We start from the raw sequence: 20,000 nt of genomic DNA, 5'->3' as shown, positions 1-20,000 counted from the left end.
CTGGAGAAGAAATTGCCCGGCTTTTTCACCAGCAAGAGGTGACACTGTGTGACATCGAATCGGCTTCGGTCGAGAACCTGCCTAACGGCAAGATAGCTTCATCAGTGGGGACTTTCCACCTGTCCAAAATTTTGTTGAGTTTTTTTTTTTGTTTTTGTTTTTTTGTTTTGTTTTGTTTTGTTTGTTTGTTTTTTTTGTTTGCTTGTTTTTACTTAGTGTTTGTTACAAATTGATCCTATTGTACTAAATGTTACAGAGTTTTGCCACATACTGTTGGTTTACTTAAACATTAATTTTGTTTGTAAATATTCATTGTATGAATTGTTAACTAGAAGAATCTAATTATAATATTAAAAGGAGACTGTTATCATTCGACTTTTGTTACTTTCCGACCGTACGCTGCGATAAATTCTCATTATTTGGGCGTACACTGTGGTTATGTCTCTCACCAATTGGGCACTCATTTTAGTATATGCTCGACGGGCATTTTTTGAGGGTCTGATTACCGAATACAATTATGAGTTTGATTTAGCATTGTTGTAATGGACAATAATTTGTTTTGGTTTGAGAGATTTTCCATTACAACAACAAGCCTATAACAATTTGGGTTATCAGACCTGCAAATAAGCACAGATCGAATGCGACCGATCAGCACCAAATCTTCGCATATTTCTGTTAAAAATCCTTTCCATTCTCTATATGTTTAATATTATATTGTGATACTAACATTAATCTTTTCTCAATAAAACTTTGATTTTTGTAAACTTACATATAAGATAAAGATAATCCTTAATGCAATACCTTTGATTCTCTCTTTTAAAAATTGTGTTCAGTGTTTGCGTGCGCGGGCGCTGTTGTCTGTGTGTGTGTGTGTGTGTGTGTGTGTGTGTGTGTGTATGTGTGTATGTGTGTGTGTGTACGTGTACGTGTGCGAGCTGATCTGATCGTATGTATATGTATGAGCATATGTTTGTTTATATTTGCTGTAATTTTTTCAAAATCCGTTTCTTCGTCATCAAGTAAAGTTTATAAAGGGCCTATCCACTGGTGGTCGGTCTATTGAGCAAATTTGCTTTGTGCCACCCTATATTTCCCAATTTAGCAGATATTGCTTTTCATCATAAATTATAACATAGATATCTATGCTGCTTTTCGTTAGCACTTGCTCACTTTAGTTCGACAGGTAAATTTTGCCGGACGCTAGTTCATAACAGATGGCGAGTCACGGCCTGTGCCGAAAGGGAGACTGAGCAATTTTTCCTATTTTGATGATTTTTTTCTCAAGTTCAAAGTAGCGTAGTAAAGATGCTATAAGACGTTGCAATAAGATATTTTAGAGTCATAACGAGTGATTTACATACTTTTATGTGATATAATTTTAGTAGATCACTTGGGATTAGATTTTATAGGAAATAACCATAAAAATGGGTCAGAAATTTTAATTACTTCAAACGATATAATCAAAAATTACATAGTTATCTGAGTTTATACAAATAAATGAGAAATACTGCAATAATCATCAATATTCACAGAGTAGAAAGATATAATCAAAGTCGTTTTGTAATGAAGCATTGTTGAGATATCCGCTCACCTGTACAGCAATATCCTTTTTTGACAGCAATAAAAAAAATGCGTGATCACCGAATTGTAGGGGTTTGTTGATCAAATGGTCAAAACGAACTGGTTTTAGTAATGGCAATTGACAATTCATAGGAAAAGATATGTTATATGCATTCCTTTGACGTTTTTATAGATCTAAACTATATAATAATAATAATAATAATAATATAATAATAATAATAATAATAATAATAATAATAATAATAATAATAATAATAATAATAATAATAATAATAATAATAATAATAATAATAATAATAATAATAATAATAATAATAATAATAATAATAATAATAATATAATAATTATTATTATTATATAATTATAATAATAATATGATGACGATAATAATTACAATAATAATAAAGATAATAATAATAATAATAAATAATAATAATAATAATAATAATAATAATAATAATAATTAATAAATAATAATAATTAATAAAAATAATATAATAATAATGATGATGATGATGATAATGATAATTTTCATGAAAATAATATAGTGGCTATCACCTAAACGCCTGCTAATTTTGGTAAAACGCAATCCTTTCTCTTTAAAATATCATTCTAAATGCCCATTTAAAAAAAGATTGGAATTCGCCTATATATGTCCACTCTGACAGAAAGGAAATTTTAAAAAGGAGGAAAGAAAGAATAAAGAATTTTACTGAATCATTTGCGGCCAAAGAATTATTCTTTGGCTAATTATGTTTTAACTTGCTCCTGTATGAGGCAATTCTGTTGATTTATATTAAAATACTTTTCTTTAACGGGGATTAATACTTACCTTCTGAACCTACCTATCCCTATATAACGTGCCAATAATCTACCACTACTCTACTACCTATTTCTTTAAACCTAAAACATTTTATTACTATCTGTCAAGTGTCATGAGCTGAAACCGACTATAACAGGGGAAAAAATAAAAGTGGCACCATACACTAGTCTATGGAGAAACTATCTGACTCCTATCTGTCTACTCGTACTTGCCACCCTCCTAAATAGACGTACACTATCGCTATAGGAGATTTATATCTTGTTTCACGAGGCACTTAGCACAGTGTCATGGTCTAATTAGTGCTCAAGAGGTAACTCGACTACATTAATAAAATAAAGATGTGACAAATAAGGCCCCCAGAATTGACTAATTATTTTTTTTAATAAAGAACAAATGACGAATTGGTTTAGGATGATGAGAATATAGAGAGATGAAATTTAATTAAATTAATGTTCTTATAAATAACTAATGATCACAGATACAAATGATAACATGACAATATTACGTAACTGGTGAGGTCCAACTACCAGGCAGAGGACATGTTTAGCGACATCCGGACACGACAACATTAGTGGAACACGACATAACATTAACCACATCTACCCGTATTAACGTGAAAAACTATCCTAGATATTCCATTTCACGCACGAGAGCAAGTTGAAAATGAACTTACGGATATGTGAGATACAGATATGACACACAGACAAGAAGTCAAGAATAACGAGCATGATATATTATAAATATATTTATTAACTAAGCCAAAATATATGTGACAGTGACAGTGAAATTATTGAGAAGTCGTTTCATATATACATTAATAGACAATTATACGAACCATATCAATCTATCAAATTTCAAAGTTTATGACGTCACCTGGGACTTTGTGAAATGACAGTATCAATGGATATTTCAAATTACTTTTAGTGAAATAAGACAGATTTCAAATAAAATAATAGGGCAAATTTAACGAACGGAATTTAGTAAGATACACGCACACGCACAAACAAACACACACACACACACACACACACACACATATATATATATATATATATATATATATATATATATATATATATATATATATATATATATATATGAGTGTTGGTGGGTACTTGTAGGTACGAAAGTGCTCGATAATGGTGGTTAGAGCTAATATATAATGTAAATTTTCACTCACATTTTTTTGGCCGAGACGACTGGTTTCTGTGTTTTTTACACTTCTTCAGTCGGCGTAATCCATTGTAATGTCCGTAGAAAACTCCAAACTAAAGTTGTTTTGTTGTGAAGTGGTGATTAGTTTTGATGTGTATTGTGATGTGCTCTCATGTTTATATTATGAGTGTGTGTGTGTGTGTGTGTGTATGTGTGTGTGTGCGTGTAGGTGTGTTGTGTGTTGTGTGTACATGTGTGTGTGATTTTGTTGTGGAATGTGGTTGTGGCGGGGGGGGGGGGAGGGAAGAGGGGGAGGAGGGGTATAATGGGGTCGGGAGGGGGGAAAAGGGGGGGGGAGGGGAAAGGAGGGGGGAGGGAGGGGAAGAAGGAGGGAAAGGGAAAGGAGGGAGGGGGGGGGGGGGGGAGGGTTTATTTGGCCTTTTGTAAATTTTCACTCACATTTTTTTGGCCGAGACGACTCGTTTCTGTGTTTTTTACACTTCTTCAGTCGGCGTAATCCATTGTAATGTCCGTAGAAAACTCCAAACTAAAATTGTTTCGTTGTGTAGTGGTGATTAGTTTTGATGTGTATTGTGATGTGCTCTCATGTTTATATTATGAGTGTGTGTGTGTGTATGTGTGTGTGTGGTGTAGGTGTGTGCTTTCCTTTCCCCTTTCCTTCCCCCCCCCCCCTTTTTCCTCCCCCCTCCCGACCCCATTATACCCTCCCCCCCCCCCCCCCCCCCCCCCCCCCCCCCCCCCCCCCCCCCCCCCCCCCCCCCCCCGCCGCAACCACATTCCACTACAATATCACACACACATGTACACACAACACACAACACACCTACACGCACACACACACATACACACACACACACACAATCATAATATAAACATGAGAGCACATCACAATACACATCAAAACTAATCACCACTACACAACGAAACAACTTTAGTTTGGAGTTTTCTACGGACATTACAATGGATTACGCCGACTGAAGAAGTGTAAAAAACACAGAAACGAGTCGTCTCGGCCAAAAAAATGTGAGTGAAAATTTACATTATATTGGTCAGATTCAGCGTGGGTTACGCAACTGGATGCGTGGGTTGACGGAGGCAGGAAGTAATAACAAACCCACATGGTTGCCATTACCTCCACCATCATTCTCGCTCACGGTTTGTGGAAAGCACTTCATTACAGGCACGTAATAGTGAATCTAGTTTTTGTTTTGAACATTTCTATTATTATTCTTTGTAAATTGACCCATATTAAAAGAAACATACAAACAAAAAAGGCATGACCAGTCACTAACAATGCCGTGTAGTGTGTAGACAGTAACACAGTACGGTGAACATGACTGACACTGACATTGGGGTGTGTCTTTTTTACGAAACCCGCCGAAACCCGCCGAAACCCTGCGAAACCCGCCGAAACCCGCCGAAACCCGATGAAACCCGACGAATCCCGACAAAGTTATGGGAAGTAGGTGGCTGTGGGGAGTGAACCTAGAACTCAGGGAAGTGTACACCATTGGGGAGTGAACCTGGGACTGGGTTTCGGCGGGTTTCGTAAAAAAGAACCAGTGCTTTTTTACGAAACCCGCCGAAACCCTGCGAAACCCGACAATATACAGCAAAGTTATGGGAAGTAGACAACTGTGGGGAGTGAACCCGAGACTCAGGGAAGTGTACACCAGTCGGGAGTGAACCTGAGACTAAGTTTATCGGCCGGTTTCGGCGGGTTTCGTAAAAAAGAATTAGTGCTTTATTACGAAACCCGCCGAAACCCGACAATATCCGGCAAAGTTATGGGAGTTTGGCAACAGTGGGGGGTGATCCTGGGAGTCAGGGAATTGCACACCAGTGGGGAGTTAACCTGGGACTGTGTAAAAAGGATATCAGTGGGAAATAAACCTGGGACTAAAGGGACATGGATACCATTGAAAGTTGAAGCCGGATATGGGAATTGAGTACCAGAGGAGAATGAACCTGACACTATAGAAGGTGGGCGCCAGTGGGGAGTGAACCTGGGATTCAGGGAATTGCACACCAGTGGGGATTTAACCTGGGACTATGTAAAAAGGATATCAGTAGGAAATAAATCTGGGACTAAAGGGAGATGAATACCATTGAAAGTTGAAGCCGGATATGAGAGTTTGGTACCAGAGGAGAATGAACCTGACACTATAGGAGGTGGGCGCCAGTGGGGAGTGAACCTGGGACTATGTAAACAGGATATCAGTGGGAAATAAACCTCGGACTAAAGGGAGATGGATACCATTGAAAGTTGAAGCCGGATATGAAAGCTTGGTACCAGAGGAGAATGAACCTGACACAAAAGGGGGTGGGCGCCAGTGGGGAGTGATCCTGGGACTCAGGGAATTGCAAACCAGTGGGGAGTTAACCTGGGAATATGTATAAAGGATATCAGTAGGAAATAAATCTGGGACTAAAGGGAGATGGATACCATTGGGAGTTGAAGCCGGATTTATTTCCCACTGATATTCTTTTTTAGATATTCACAGGTTAACTCCCCACTGGTGTGCAATTCCCTGACTCCCAGGTTCACTCCCCACTGGCGCCCACCTTTTATAGTGTCAGGTTCATTCTCCTCTGGTACCCAACTCCTATAGTTCGGCTCGGATACCCACAGTTATCCATCTCCCACAGTCCCAGGTTAACTCCAAATTGGTGTGCACTTCCCTGAGTCCCAGGTTCACTCCACACTGGCGCCCATCTCCTATAGTGTCAGGTTCATTCTCCTCTGGTACTCAACTCCCATATCCGGCTTCAACTTTCAATGGTATCCTTCTCCCTTTAGTCCCAGGTTTATTTCCCACTGATATCCTTTTTACACAGTCCCAGGTTAACTCCCCACTGGTGAGAAATTCCCTGAGTCCCAGGTTCACTCCCCACTGGCGCCCACCTTCTATAGTGTCAGGTTCATTCTCCTCTGGTACTCAACTCCCATATCTGGCTTCAACTTTCAATGGTATCCATCTCCCTTTAGTCCCAGGTTTATTTCCCACTGATATCCTTTTTACACAGTCCCAGGTTAACTCCCCACTGGTGTGCAATTCCCTGACTCCCAGGATCACCCCCCACTGTTGCCAAACTCCATAACTTTGCCGGATATTGTCGGGTTTCGGCGGGTTTCGTAATAAAGCACTAATTCTTTTTTACGAAAACCGCCGAAACCGGCCGATAACCTTAGTCTCAGGTTCACTCCCGACTGGTATACACTTCCCTGAGTCTCGGGTTCACTCCCCACAGTTGTCTACTTCCCATAACTTTGCTGGATATTGTCGGGTTTTGCCGGGTTTCGGCGGGTTTCGGCGGGTTTCGTAAAAAAGCACTGGTTCTTTTTTACGAAACCCGCCGAAACCCAGTCCCAGGTTCACTCCCCAATGGTGTACACTTCCCTGAGTTCTAGGTTCACTCCCCACTGCCACCTACTTCCCATAACTTTGTCGGGATTCGTCGGGTTTCGTCGGGTTTCGGCGGGTTTCCTAAAAAAGACACACCGCTGACATTGGGGTCGGAATGTCGGAACCCATGAGCAGTGCTGGGATTACCCGCCCAAATCATTACCCGGGTATTACCCGGGTAGTGGTAGGATTACCCGGGTACCCGCGGCAGGAGTGACTTTTTGACCAAAAAAAATGTTTTTGTGAAAGGGGGGGGGGGGGGGGGGGGGGGCTTTTTTATTCTTAAAACTTTTTAATGTTTTTATTCTTTAATTTTTTTTTATTCATTTATTATTTATTATTTATTACAACAAATGAAACGAAAGTAAGAAACAAGGATAATTAATTACAATGAAACCAAAATAAATAAATAAATAAATTTTAAAAATACCTGAGATTCCTTTTAAAAGATAAGAACTAATATAGTCTTAATCTGTTGATTCCAAAATTGAATCAAATGTGTGTTAACAAATAAAACAAAAAAATCAATGTAATTGAAAAATAAAAGAGGGAAATCTTTTGAAAAAAGGCCATGTGAATGTAAATATGTAAGATCAAAATTGTATTACATCCAATTATCACTCAGTTCGGTTTCCATTTGTTGAAGCGGGTACCCGCTACCCGCCCCTTTTACTCGAGTACCCGGTTTAACTTTATTACCCGCGAGTACCCGCGGGTACCCGCCCAGTACTACCCATGAGTCGTTCGCAACTCTGCCTCACGTATTCATTTAATCAGTCAATTTAATTTTTATTAAGCTTGCGTAAAACATACAAACAAAAAAGACATGACCAGTCACTAACAATGCAGTGTAGTGTGTAGACAGTAACACGGTACGGTGAACATGAATGACACTGGGATCGGAATGTCGGAACCCAGTAGTCGTTCGCAACTCAGCCTCGCGTACTCATTTAATCAGTCAATTTAATTTTCATTTAGCTTGCCTATTCTTCAAGTTTATGTTATATTCACCTTTTCTATTTAAAAAGGGTAATCCAAACAGACCATAAACGATTTTATAATAAGCCGACTTCAACTTCCATCACACACAACTTATTTTGGGTGTTTTTTTTTTAACCAAACCGTTTGACTCAAATTAAAGCTTCGGCATTGGATAAGGAGCGAGGTCCCTGTTGCCATCTTGCTTAGTTTATACAGAGACTGGGTTGCCACCTTGGCTGTTCTTGATAAATAGTAAAATAGTACAACCTTGTGCAATATGAGAGAGAGAGAGAGAGAAATTTTGAACAAAAAACGAATCTCTCTCTCTCTTTTCTCTCTCTCTCTCTCTCTCTCTCTCTCTCTCTCTCTCTCTCTCTCTCTCTCTCTTCCTATTTCATCTGTCACACTGTTTGACAATCTTCATCACCTGGCTCACTTGTACTTGTAATATCGGGTGTGAGGTAAAATTTTGAACAATTATTATTATTTATAAAATGCAGAATCTTTTCAAATAAACGGATAAAATTGAGATTAATTCTAATCGAACAGTGGAACACAAAGGCAGAATTTGCGAACAATCTAACACATAAGTGTCGTGGTCTTATTTATAAAATGCAGAAACTTTGCAAATAAACGGATAGACTAGATGTTATTTCGATTCGAAAAGTGGAACACAATAGGAAAATTTGCGAATACCCAGTCCAGACATAAGCGTTATGGTCTTATTTATAAAGTGCAGAATCTTTCAAATAAACGGATAAAATAGAGATTAATTCTAATCGAACAGTGGAACACAAAGGCAGAATTTGCGAACAATCTAACACATAAGTGTCGTGGTCTTATTTATAAAATGCAGAAACTTTGCAAATAAACGGATAAAATAGAGATTAATTCGATTCGAAAAGTGGAACAACATAAGCAGAATTTGCGAATGCCCGGTCCAGACATAAGCGTTATGGTCTTATTTATAAAGTGCAGAAACTTTGCAAATAAACGGATAGACTAGATGTTGTTTCGATTCGAAAAGTGGAACACAATAGGAAAATTGGCGAATACCCAGTCCAGACATAAGCGTTATGGTCTTATTTATAAAGTGCAGAATCTTTTCAAATAAACGGATAAAATAGAGATTAATTCTAATCGAACAGTGGAACACAAAGGCAGAATTTGCGAACAATCTAACACATAAGTGTCGTGGTCTTATTTATAAAATGCAGAAACTTTGCAAATAAACGGATAGACTAGATGTTATTTCGATTCGAAAAGTGGAACACAATAGGAAAATTGGCGAATACCCAGTCCAGACATAAGCGTTATGGTCTTATTTATAAAGTGCAGAAACTTTGCAAATAAACGGATAAAATAGAGATTAATTCGATTCGAAAAGTGGAACACATAAGCAGAATTTGCGAATGCCCGGTCCAGACATAAGCGTTATGGTCTTATTTATAAAGTGCAGAAACTTTGCAAATAAACGGATAGACTAGATGTTATTTCGATTCGAAAAGTGGAACACAATAGGAAAATTTGCGAATACCCAGTCCAGACATAAGCGTTATGGTCTTATTTATAAAGTGCAGAAACTTTGCAAATAAACGGATAAGATAGAGATTAATTCGATTCGAAAGTGGAATGCAAATGCAGAAGTTGTGAATACCCGGTCCAGACATAAGCGTTATGGTCTTATTTATAAAGTGCAGAAACTTTGCAAATAAAACGGATAAGATAGAGATTAATTCGATTCGAAAGTGGAATGCAAATGCAGAAGTTGTGAATACCCGGTCCAGGCATAAGCGTCATGGTCTTGTTTAAATGAAACAATGCAGTTTTAAAAAATTTATGGTCATTGAGTAATTAAGCTAAATATGCGGAGTTCAAATAGATAACTTGATCTGTGAAATTTTTTATAATTAGCTGTTTTTATTCTCCATCATTTAGATTATGTGATTAAGTTTATAATTGAAATACAAACTTTTTCTCTCTTATCAATGTTTTGCAATAAGGAGAGTGTGAGTGAACCTGTGCAAAGAAAATTATTTGATAGAGTGATATTTATCATGCTTTTCAGTTTGTAGTTGAATTCTAGAATGGATTCTTTATAGTTCTCATTGATTGTATGTCAGTATGTCAGTCTTTAGGACACCGATTACCCTAATGCGGTCACAATTTACAATGTGACGGCCACAAGCCCGTTAAACGCAGAGTGGGGTATTGTTGTTTGCAAGTAATGCTATAGTTTTAATAGGATATCTGTCTCCTATTAAAATACATTCCTGTGTTGGATTTTGGATTAAATTCATGTCTTCTTCGGATTATGGGATATTTAATTTTCATGGATTGTGATTGTGATTTTCAAGACTATTAATGTAAGTAAATGCCCAAATAGATATTTTTATTCATTTATTCTTTATTTTTATTTTTTTAGTTTTGTTTTGTTTTGTTTTGAAGCATTTATTATAAGAAATAATGTACATATGCACTTATACACCAAAGACTGCTTTCAACTGCTTATTATTTATTATTATTATTATTATTATTATATTATTAATATTATTATATTATAATAATAATAATAATAATAATAATAATAATAATAATAATAATAATAATAATAATAATAATAATAATAATAATAATAAGTGCATTGAGTGAAATCCCAATCACGGTTGCCCAAATAAAACTGGCGCTAGAATCCCGACTACCTGTCTAAACGAATGTTGTTTGTACGATACATACTAACTACACGTTCAATATCGGGGGCAGAAAATATGCGTTTGGTTTTATGAAATTAAAACAGTAGTCCCACATTGTTCTTTGATGTTATTTGTGGTTGCATTTGCTTTGAAACTTACACATTATATTGTGTTACATTGTTTACAAAATATTTCTGGTACTCGTATGCATGTGTAGTCAATGGTCAATCGTGTTCTTTATTATTTTATTATTAATTTTGGCTTGGCATCTTACATATGTGAATTTGACAGGTTGTTATGGATGGTAATTACTCGTATAACATTAAGTGATTTTTAAACATTTTTACGGCGTTTTAAATGTCTTTCTTGCATTCATTGCCGAGCACCTCCACTTTTCTGTTACTATTTTAACGATCAGCTGATTTTCTCTTGCCTCCCCTTTAATTTCGCGGACTTTTTTCAGAACGAGGCGTGGGAGTGGCTAATACTAATATATATATTTATATATATTGTACACACACACAAACTTAACTCTCTCTCTCTCTCTCTCTCTCAGGTAGAAAATAATAAACAAGAATAAAGAATGTTTCCTTTATATTTCACATAACTCATCGTTCAACTATTGCCTTTGCCAAAAACTGAGTGAATAAAAAAACCCAGCTCATTAACATCTTCAAGAGTAGAAACGAACGTCCCTTCTCACTGCCATGCATGGATGTCAAAGAAAGGACTTTAAACAAAGTAAGCGTGGTCTTCTTTTGGTTTGTTAAAATACGATGACTTCCGCCATGCGCAGAGCCATTTCCATTTTAATGGTGTACTGGGTCTAAAACTCGAGTGTTAGATACCTATTAGTTAAAATACTCTCGGAAGTCTTTGCGATTTTTGCATTCATAAGAGTTGCTATGATATAAATCTTTCTATAAATGATAATGGTTAACTTTAGGCTGATAAAATTCGCACTAATTTTCCTTATAAACGCTAAATTAGTTTAAAACTAGATTCAACAATTCTTATGGAACGATGCACGCGCTCCCTTTTACTACAGACTTTTAAGCAAGTCAATTTTAAAAGTTTCATTTCAAAGTTGTATGTATGATTTGTGTTATTTTTCCAAATAATAATTGTCACGAAAAAATTATTTTTCTTTTGTCAAAATAACATAAAGTATTTATTTTTCAGGAAATAAAAACAAGCTGTTAACAGGCAACAGTTCAAAAGTTACTTCCGTCTTGTTTTTTCACTAGTGTTGGGCAATATCAGAAATGTTTGATATCAAGACGATATGATATAGCAGCGATACATATATTTTAACAGGAATTAATGATTATCACTTCCCTCGTTTGATCATATATATGGAAAGGGAGACTGCTATCATTCGCAGCTCGATTGCTGGATTTATAAACGCAACATGTATGAAGCATGACGGTTTTGTAAATATAAATCAATAACTCCGTGAGAAATATCTGTTGAAAAAGTCGATTAATTAGGAAATAGCGAAAGATAGCGCCTCGCTTAACTAATCATCAGACAAGAAGAGTGCATTGATAGCACGATCTTCCTATTCATCAAACGAAAAGAGCCACTTCCGGTATGACACAGTAATTACAGTTGATCAACCCACGAGAAATTCCTCTTCGTGGCGCGTGTTTTTCTTCAATTTCTCAGCTGCCCCCCCCCCCCCAATGCATAGCTGCAAAAATTTGTATGAACCTCTGAATCGATTTGTCTTAATAAAAAATATTTTTTCATGAATTTTAAAACAATAGGAAAGGATTTCGTTTATTACAGCTATATTAAAATCGATAACAGGTGAGGATCGGAATTCATAGAAGATTTACATTATCAAAATTATGAATTTTCCGCAAATCCATTTTGAAGGAATTCGTTAAACTGGAGTGTTCGGTTAATTGAAGCTTAAACGATATACGTGCAGTATTTGAATATGGAGCAACGGACGGCAATTATTAACCATCAGACATCTACATTTTATAACTATCAATACATATTACTGGTGAATACAAACGGAAGTGAAGATAACGCGCTTCCAATATAATTTCGATTGCAAAAGTTTGAGAAATAGCTTTGTATGCCAAAGAGGATTACATAAATTTATGTAGACTGGTCAAAAGTAAACAATCCATCAATTATGAGACAGTGTCTCCACAAATATGTGTTCAACAATAACAACAACAAGAACAACAACTACAACAACAACCAAGAAACACTGGACACACCAATCAGCACAGTCTGATGACTGGGATGATGAAAAGGAGAAATGAAACAATTACAGAAAGATTCGAGCATCACTCTATCCAATGAAATGTAATTTTCCTCTAGTTTGCGAAGGTTGCGGCATGCCTTTTCTCAGTCTACTCATTATCATTTATTGCCTCGTCGGTGAGAGTAAATTTGGTGTTCCTCCTCTCAATCTTTCCCTCTACTTAGCTCACAGTGATTTGGGGAAGTCGCGCAACCTCGTGTCAAAACTCCCTGATTAGAAAGTCTGCTTTGAAAGCTGTTTCTGGTTCATTTCTTTTTTTTTTTACTAAGGAGTATAGTTAGCATTTTGATAAATGGTCAGAATATGTAGTACTGTCTGATTGAAACAATGAAATCATGTCAGCTTTTATAATTGCCAAAGTTGAGGCCTTAAAGTGACCATGGGCCAACGAATGGTAGCGTTGAGCAATACAATACAACTGGGTGCTTCAATGGAGGGCAGCAAACGATATATAGTCAGTCTTAAAACACCTTTGCATTGATCCCAGAATAATATTCCAGATGATGCAGAGAAGAAAAAATGGCATGGTATCCTTTTAAATATCCATTATCATCACCACCTTTAAGAATAACAATGATTCTCTGTCAGGAACCCATGGGCCTTTTTCTGCTTGAATAATCAGACGTCCAATATTAGTTCGGATGTATATTTACGCTCACCCATACATCTTTGGATGATATCTATGAAACTTTTCCTGCCACGTCGTTCTACACTGGTGATCTCTCAGTCGTATTTCGATAACGATCTTCTGATGGTTGATTGTGAAATTCCAAAACCATTGCCGTCCTCTTTAATGACTTATCGATAGATACAAGAAGACTTCTTTTCGCAGCTTTACGATAGTGGAACTGATAGAGATTCTGTACCGTATCGTGTTATTTAAGAGCCTAATATGTTTTAAAAACCTTTAAAGGCCCTGTGAAACGTTCATGCATAGACAAAAATTTGTCAAAGTTATATAAATAGTGTTTGTTAATTTGACAATATTGAGTATACAATCACTATTTCAAATGATTTAAAGCGAGAGATTACATACCAGTCTTTGGTAATTGTGGCATGATGTAAATAATATGCCATAAATAATAAATTCAAAATTTAATACAAACTACATAAGTGGTATGTTTATAATACTCATAGCCAATTATTATTATTTGGAAAGAAGTATGACGTGAACTCATAATCATCATAATCACTACGTCAGCACAAGATTTTTGGAAATACGATGAATTCATTCATACTTTGTGGTGCGTAACTTGTTTTTATTTTTTACAGTGTAAAATCTATAATTTTATGTCAGCTGTTTTAAAGTAGTTTTTTATAGGTCTTAGAGAAGAAAACTTTTTTAATATGGCATCAATACGGTCCAAAATCGAGTTTTGCCACCGTCTCGTTCAGATAGGTTGACTGGTCAGAGGTAGTCGGTGGCTTATCTCCAGTGCTGATGGCCTTACGGTATGAACACCAGGTATCAGCACAGAGGTGATGCTGCGGGCTATCAGGTGTTGAGATGGAGTGGTAATACGATGCCCAGATGGCATCAGACATCTCCTTCACACTTCCATTATGTCCCCTGACTGCTCGAGTGTAGTACCGCTGAAGGAGTCCAATCTTGGTCTGGAATAGAACAGGAACAATTTTTAAAATGTAAAAATTGAAATGCAAGAAAAAGTTTACAGCTCATGAAATATATACAATCATAATGATACAAACCCTGAAAACTACTGAGACTGAGGAGGATAAGAAAAAAGTTAAAACCATAATTACAAACATGTATCGAGTTTCAGACTTGAAAAAATTCATACCTTGAGTATAATTATCGGAAAAGTCTACTTGCCCTGTAAACAACAATATCCAGTATCAAAAATAAAGCAGATGATGTTTTGACAATTGAAATAATTCATCCTTATTGCTACACAAAATGCTAGAATAAGTATCCACACTTGAATCAAAAATAACTTAAGACAAAAATATAATCTGAGAAAAAAGACCATAGACAGGAAAAAAATAAAAATAAAACCAAACCTGTGTCAGGCTTCCCTTGACACGACCGCCAAGAGTCACTGGCACCGACAGTCCTTTACACTTGGTGATAACGTTCCGCAGAGCAGAGTTGAGGCGCTTCGCCACACGGTTCACACACTCCTCTTTCTCAACAGGATTGTCAGGACCATATGGACATTCCTTCATCAGGGCGCAGAAAGTTTTGGAGTCACCATCCCCAACAAACCGTGTATAGCGCATATGATGGTCCTGTGAGCGCCTCCACATCACTAAAGCACCCTCCACCTCCATACCACCAGATGAACCTTCATAGTTTATGGTGCATGTGCCAGATATCCTATGGTCCTCTATGGCCTTAGTGTCTTGCGCATGGAGTGAGCAAAACTAAGAAATAGAAAGAAAGAGAAAAAAAAAACACAAGTAAACAAAGGGTTGTAATCCTGTACAAGATAAGTAATACTAGAGATATATGCTAACTAAAACAGAAAAATTCAAATGGACTTGACAAAATAAATGTATTTTGGTGGAATCTGTTTTTGTTTTATAAATTGTAAAACTCTTTTCAACATGTAAAAGTAGAAAAAAAGGCAGAGCATCAAAACTATGATATTTTTTCCTGTTCAATCTAAATGTTCTGATTACTTCAAAATTAAATTATTTAGATACCTGCAATAAAAGTACAAAAGAAAGGAAATTATCAACCATTAAAAAATATTCTCACCTTGCAATGAAGCGACATGACATGAAAGTCAATGACCAGACCAGTCATGACTTCAATGATCGCTGCACAGCCAAGCTTTGAAGTGTGGCCCCTCTTTGCCCAAGTACCATCATAGCTGACAGCGACGTCCAGTATTCCCTCTTGCGAGAAAGCATCCGGGTGATGAGTCTTGAAGTACTCTGAGACTTTCTCCCGTGACTGCATCAAAATGCTGGGTGAATATTCCGTGGCCTTGTCATAAATCGAAGAGACATGGCCGTTGAAGGCATTCAGAGTTATTCCAGTCATTCCCATTCCCTCCGAAAATTTCTGGAGAGAAGCGTGGCCAACACCAATAGATAAAGCTGAAGCCACTATCCTGCGGGACATCTCAAAGGATTTTGAATCTGGAAGACGATGAGATGAGTCAGCCTTGTTGATGATGGCACTGCAATGGCTGCACCACAACTCCAAGGACCCGACAAAAGCCATAGACTGGGGACCATTCCGAATGGAAAGACTGGCAGTTCCACAATCTCGACAGCAGATTCCGTCCAACAAAGAGCTGATTGCAGACAAGTCGACGATTACAGTTGATGATTTGTAATCACCGTTGACAATCTGAGACGAAGACGAGAAGAAGCCTAATTTCCGCTTCGAAGCAGATGGACGAGGAGTCAGAATATCCGAAGCAGGGCAATGGTGTCGTGGAAATGGATGCAGAAGAAGAGGGTGCTGGAGATGACGAAGGGGGAACTGTTGGTGAACGAGGTGCTGGAGATACTGATGCTGCTACAGCTAAGGACAATGTATCCCTTGAAACCGCCAACATTTTCAAGTGATTCCGCTGCGAAGTCACTCTTCGCTTGCGTCGCTGGATCACTCTGGCTTTCATGATGAATACTGATAAGAGAAAGAAAATCACAAAAAAAAATTATGAATGAGCTAAAGCATTGTTTTGAAAGTAACATCATAATAAATCATTCATGGTATGCTGTTGACTATGTACACTGAAGTAGTAAAAATTGAAATTGAAGTTAATTTGTAATGAGTAATGAAATCAACAACCTGCCAATTTGAGAGACTTCTATAGAGGAATACATGAATAATTCACATTTTATACAAGGCACAAGTCCAAATTGTGGACTATTCCTAATACTAAAAAACGATAAACAAATCAGAACTTATTCAGGCTTCTCTCACAAAAACACTAACTATCTACTACTACTAACACACTATCTATCTAGAGAGTAGAAGTAGATAGACTAGTACTAGCTGGTCATAATTTTGTGAGTCTTTAGCTGAGATCTACAAGAACGATCTATAAGAACTGCAGCAAAATAGTGAAATAATACTATTGAAATAAATCTGTACTTTCCTGAATGACAAAACTGATTTTTGTAGGTAAAATCGCTGTCAACTGAGAGGACAACAAAGAACGAAATCTATCGAAATCTATGACTAGTACTAGCTGGTCATAATTTTGTGAGTCTTTAGCTGAGATCTACAAGAACGATCTTTAAGAACTGCAGCAAAATAGTGAAATAATACTATTGAAATAAATCTGTACTTTCCTGAATGACAAAACTAATTTTTGTAGGTAAAATCGCTGTCAACTGAGAGGACAACAAAGAACGAAATCTATCGAAATCTACTCTACTAACGTATTCAACTTCAATGGTATTCAGATGCGGGCTCGTCTCTAGATAAATATTGCAAAATTAGAACATATACTCACCCAAAAGACAATATCCAGATGTGAGATGAAGTAATAACTTCACAAAACAAGAGAAACGATGATAATAAACAAAAACTTTCTTCAGAAAGCGTCTCGATTGAAAAGATGCGTGTGGTGAAGATGGCTTTGTTTACAGCAAGTGACAGAATGACCCATTTCCGATCATGACACGAGGGGAATCCCCTGTCTCTTCGGCCAATGGGAGAGCGGTATTTAATTTTCAACCAATCAGCGAACAGTAATTGGGAAATCTTGTGTTTGAGGCCAACTTATTATGGTCCACAGATCGGTAATTGTTATTTTTAGCCACTACCGGTTGTGGACTAATAATAACAAGCGAGAAACGATCTTTCTATTGATACCAAACACGATATGCTTGTATAAATAGAAAGTAGCGTAACTAAGGTGTGAAAATTACCGTTTTTAGGCAAACGATTTTTTTTTCTTGAAACACGAATGTACCAGGCCTACTGTAACTGCATTTTAATCACTTTTATAATGATTTTTGACAATTTAGATGTCAAAAAATCGATTTTTCGATATTTTTTCTATACAATGACGAAAAAAAAATGTAAACGATTTTTTCACCCTAAATCCCAAAAATTTGACTGATCATCCCCCTTAAGACAAATTGATTCAGGGGTTGACACAAATTTTTACAACTTTTGATAGAGGGACAGCTGAAAAAAAACCCAGAAAAACACGCGCCATTTATAAAAAATCTGACTATAGTCACATGCATGTAGCCATGTCACATGTCCGAAGTATTCTCGGGCGAGCGTCTCGCACATATTCCTTCTTCGTTGCCATTGTGTCTCCCGCTCCTATTATTCGCTATCTTTCTCTGTGTTCTAAAAATAATAACGACACGATCCTTCTTATTCACCTAAAAATGGAACTTTATTTTCAAGAAATTCGGAAATTTACGGTTCGGTGTGAAAAACAATTTCTAACTCTGAACGTAAAGAAAACCGAAGATATAATTTTTGGCTTTAGGAAATCAAAATTAGTTCATCGACCAATTGGAATAAATAATGAAAAAGTGGAAGTGGTGACAGAATTTAAGTATTTGGGAATAACAATCGATGACAAGTTAGAATTTGAGACTCATCAAGACAACAAATGAGCAGGTAAACAATGAAACTGGTCCACAACAATTTGGTCGAAACTATTATGACATTTGGTCTTACTGTTGGTTATGGGTGTCTCTTACAACAAAAGAAAAGATCAACATGCGAATAATAATGGAAACAGCAAGAAGGTCAGTTTACAATATTTAAGACAGTGTTCACAAAACTATGTGAGCAAAGTGTTGTGGACAAGACATTACAGATAAGAGCGAACAAGAAACACCCACTAAAAAAATAAATATCACCTCATACCATCTAGGAGACTATACAAACAAATTTAAATCAGAATCCAAATTCAAGACACCATTCGTACAACAATATATAATCTTTTATTTTTTTCTTTCAGCTTATACCGCATTTTGCATGGTTGCCATAATGAATGTCACATCTCCATGCATCTCGGTTCATAGCATCATCTTCCTCCTGGCCCATATCCTTCATATCGTCCTTTATCCTATCCAACCATCTAGTCTTTGGGCGCCCCTTTTTTCTCTTTCACGCTAAATGTAAATCTAATACTTTCTTCCCACGCACTCTCTCTCTCTCTCTCTCTCTCTCTCTCTCTCTCTCTCTCTCTCTCTCTCTCTCTCTCTCTCTCTCTCTCTCGTCTCTTAACATGTCCGAACCATTTCAATATATAAGTATCTTCTATCATCTTTATTGATATATTCTTCACTTCAGTCAACTTTCGAATTCGTTCATTTCTCACTTTATCTTTTCTTGTCCAGCCAAGTGACCATCTCAGCATCCTCATTTCCGCCACCTCAACTTCTCTATCTTGTTTCTTTGTTGTAGCTGCTGTCTCTAATCCATACAACATTGCTGGTCTTACAACAGTTGTATATATTTTCCCCTTCAGCTTTGAGGAAATTCGTTTGTCACACATAACTCGTTACCTTCCTCCAATTATTCCAGCCTGCCTGGATCCTCTTCTTAACCTCCATCTCATTGCCCCGATCTCCTTGTACAGTTGTTCCTAAGTATTTGAATTGGTTTGTCTCTGGCCCATCCTCTTCTCCTGTCTTTGTTGGTGGTTCTGCTCTCTGGTGTCTGATGTACAAATAAATGCTCTGTCTTCGATCTGCTTACCCTAATCACCTCCTTTCCAGAAATGTTTCCAGTCCTCCAGCTCCTTTTCCGCCTCAGCTTTTGTATCATTCAAAAGTACTACGTCATCCGAATACATCATGTTCCATGTTGCCTCATGCTGATTGTATCCTGTGAGAAAGTCCATTACTATTGCAAACAGCATCTATAGTCTTATTTAACGCGTTATAATTATTTATATCAATGTTATTATTATTATCATTATTATTATTATTATTTGCAGCAGCAGCAGCAGCAGCAGTAGTAGTAGTAGTAGTAGTAGTAGTAGTAGTAGTAGTAGTAGTAGTAGTAGTAGTAGTAGTAGTTGTAGTATGTAACAACAAAGTGACCGTTGCCCCGATGTTACTTAAGCGCCGGAGTGAGTTCGCAATGCGTCCAC

At 36.9% G+C, this 20,000-nt stretch overlaps 2 protein-coding genes and 1 long non-coding RNA gene across 4 annotated transcripts in view; 1 reads left to right on the top strand and 2 right to left on the bottom strand.

Annotated features, from left to right (window-relative positions):
• The window catches only part of LOC144980374 (uncharacterized), a 39,800-nt gene that overhangs the window by 19,274 nt on the left and 526 nt on the right, over positions 1-20,000 (bottom strand). The gene's annotated exons all lie outside the window — the stretch shown is intronic.
• Positions 10,011-20,000, top strand: part of LOC144980349 (organic cation/carnitine transporter 2-like) — a 34,644-nt gene continuing 24,654 nt past the window's right edge. Inside the window, exon 1 of one of the 2 annotated variants that reach the window (XM_078928039.1) lies at positions 10,011-10,334. Coding sequence is in view for 1 of the 2 variants with exons in the window: in XM_078928021.1 (XP_078784147.1) it covers positions 11,369-11,402 (34 nt within the window). In the remaining variant the exon portion in view is untranslated. Of the gene's footprint in view, positions 10,335-11,353; positions 11,403-20,000 lie in introns of those variants that run through there. The other variant, XM_078928021.1, reaches the window with a different exon arrangement.
• On the bottom strand, positions 13,194-16,140 carry LOC144980367 (uncharacterized). Its single transcript, XM_078928071.1, has 3 exons — positions 15,668-16,140; positions 14,968-15,330; positions 13,194-14,559 (listed from the first exon to the last, which is right to left on the bottom strand). Exons 1-3 carry the CDS (start codon positions 16,136-16,138, stop codon positions 14,299-14,301), a joined length of 1,095 nt encoding a protein of 364 aa, XP_078784197.1. The 5' UTR covers positions 16,139-16,140; the 3' UTR covers positions 13,194-14,298.

The sequence above is a fragment of the Berghia stephanieae genome, chromosome 1 (assembly GCF_034508935.2).
Source record: "Berghia stephanieae isolate SIO BIC M18660-M18661 chromosome 1, UCSD_Bste_1.3, whole genome shotgun sequence".
In the NCBI taxonomy this organism is placed as follows: domain Eukaryota; kingdom Metazoa; phylum Mollusca; class Gastropoda; order Nudibranchia; family Aeolidiidae; genus Berghia; species Berghia stephanieae.
Note: the sequence above shows the minus strand (reverse complement) of the source record. Positions and strands in the feature narration are given on the sequence as shown.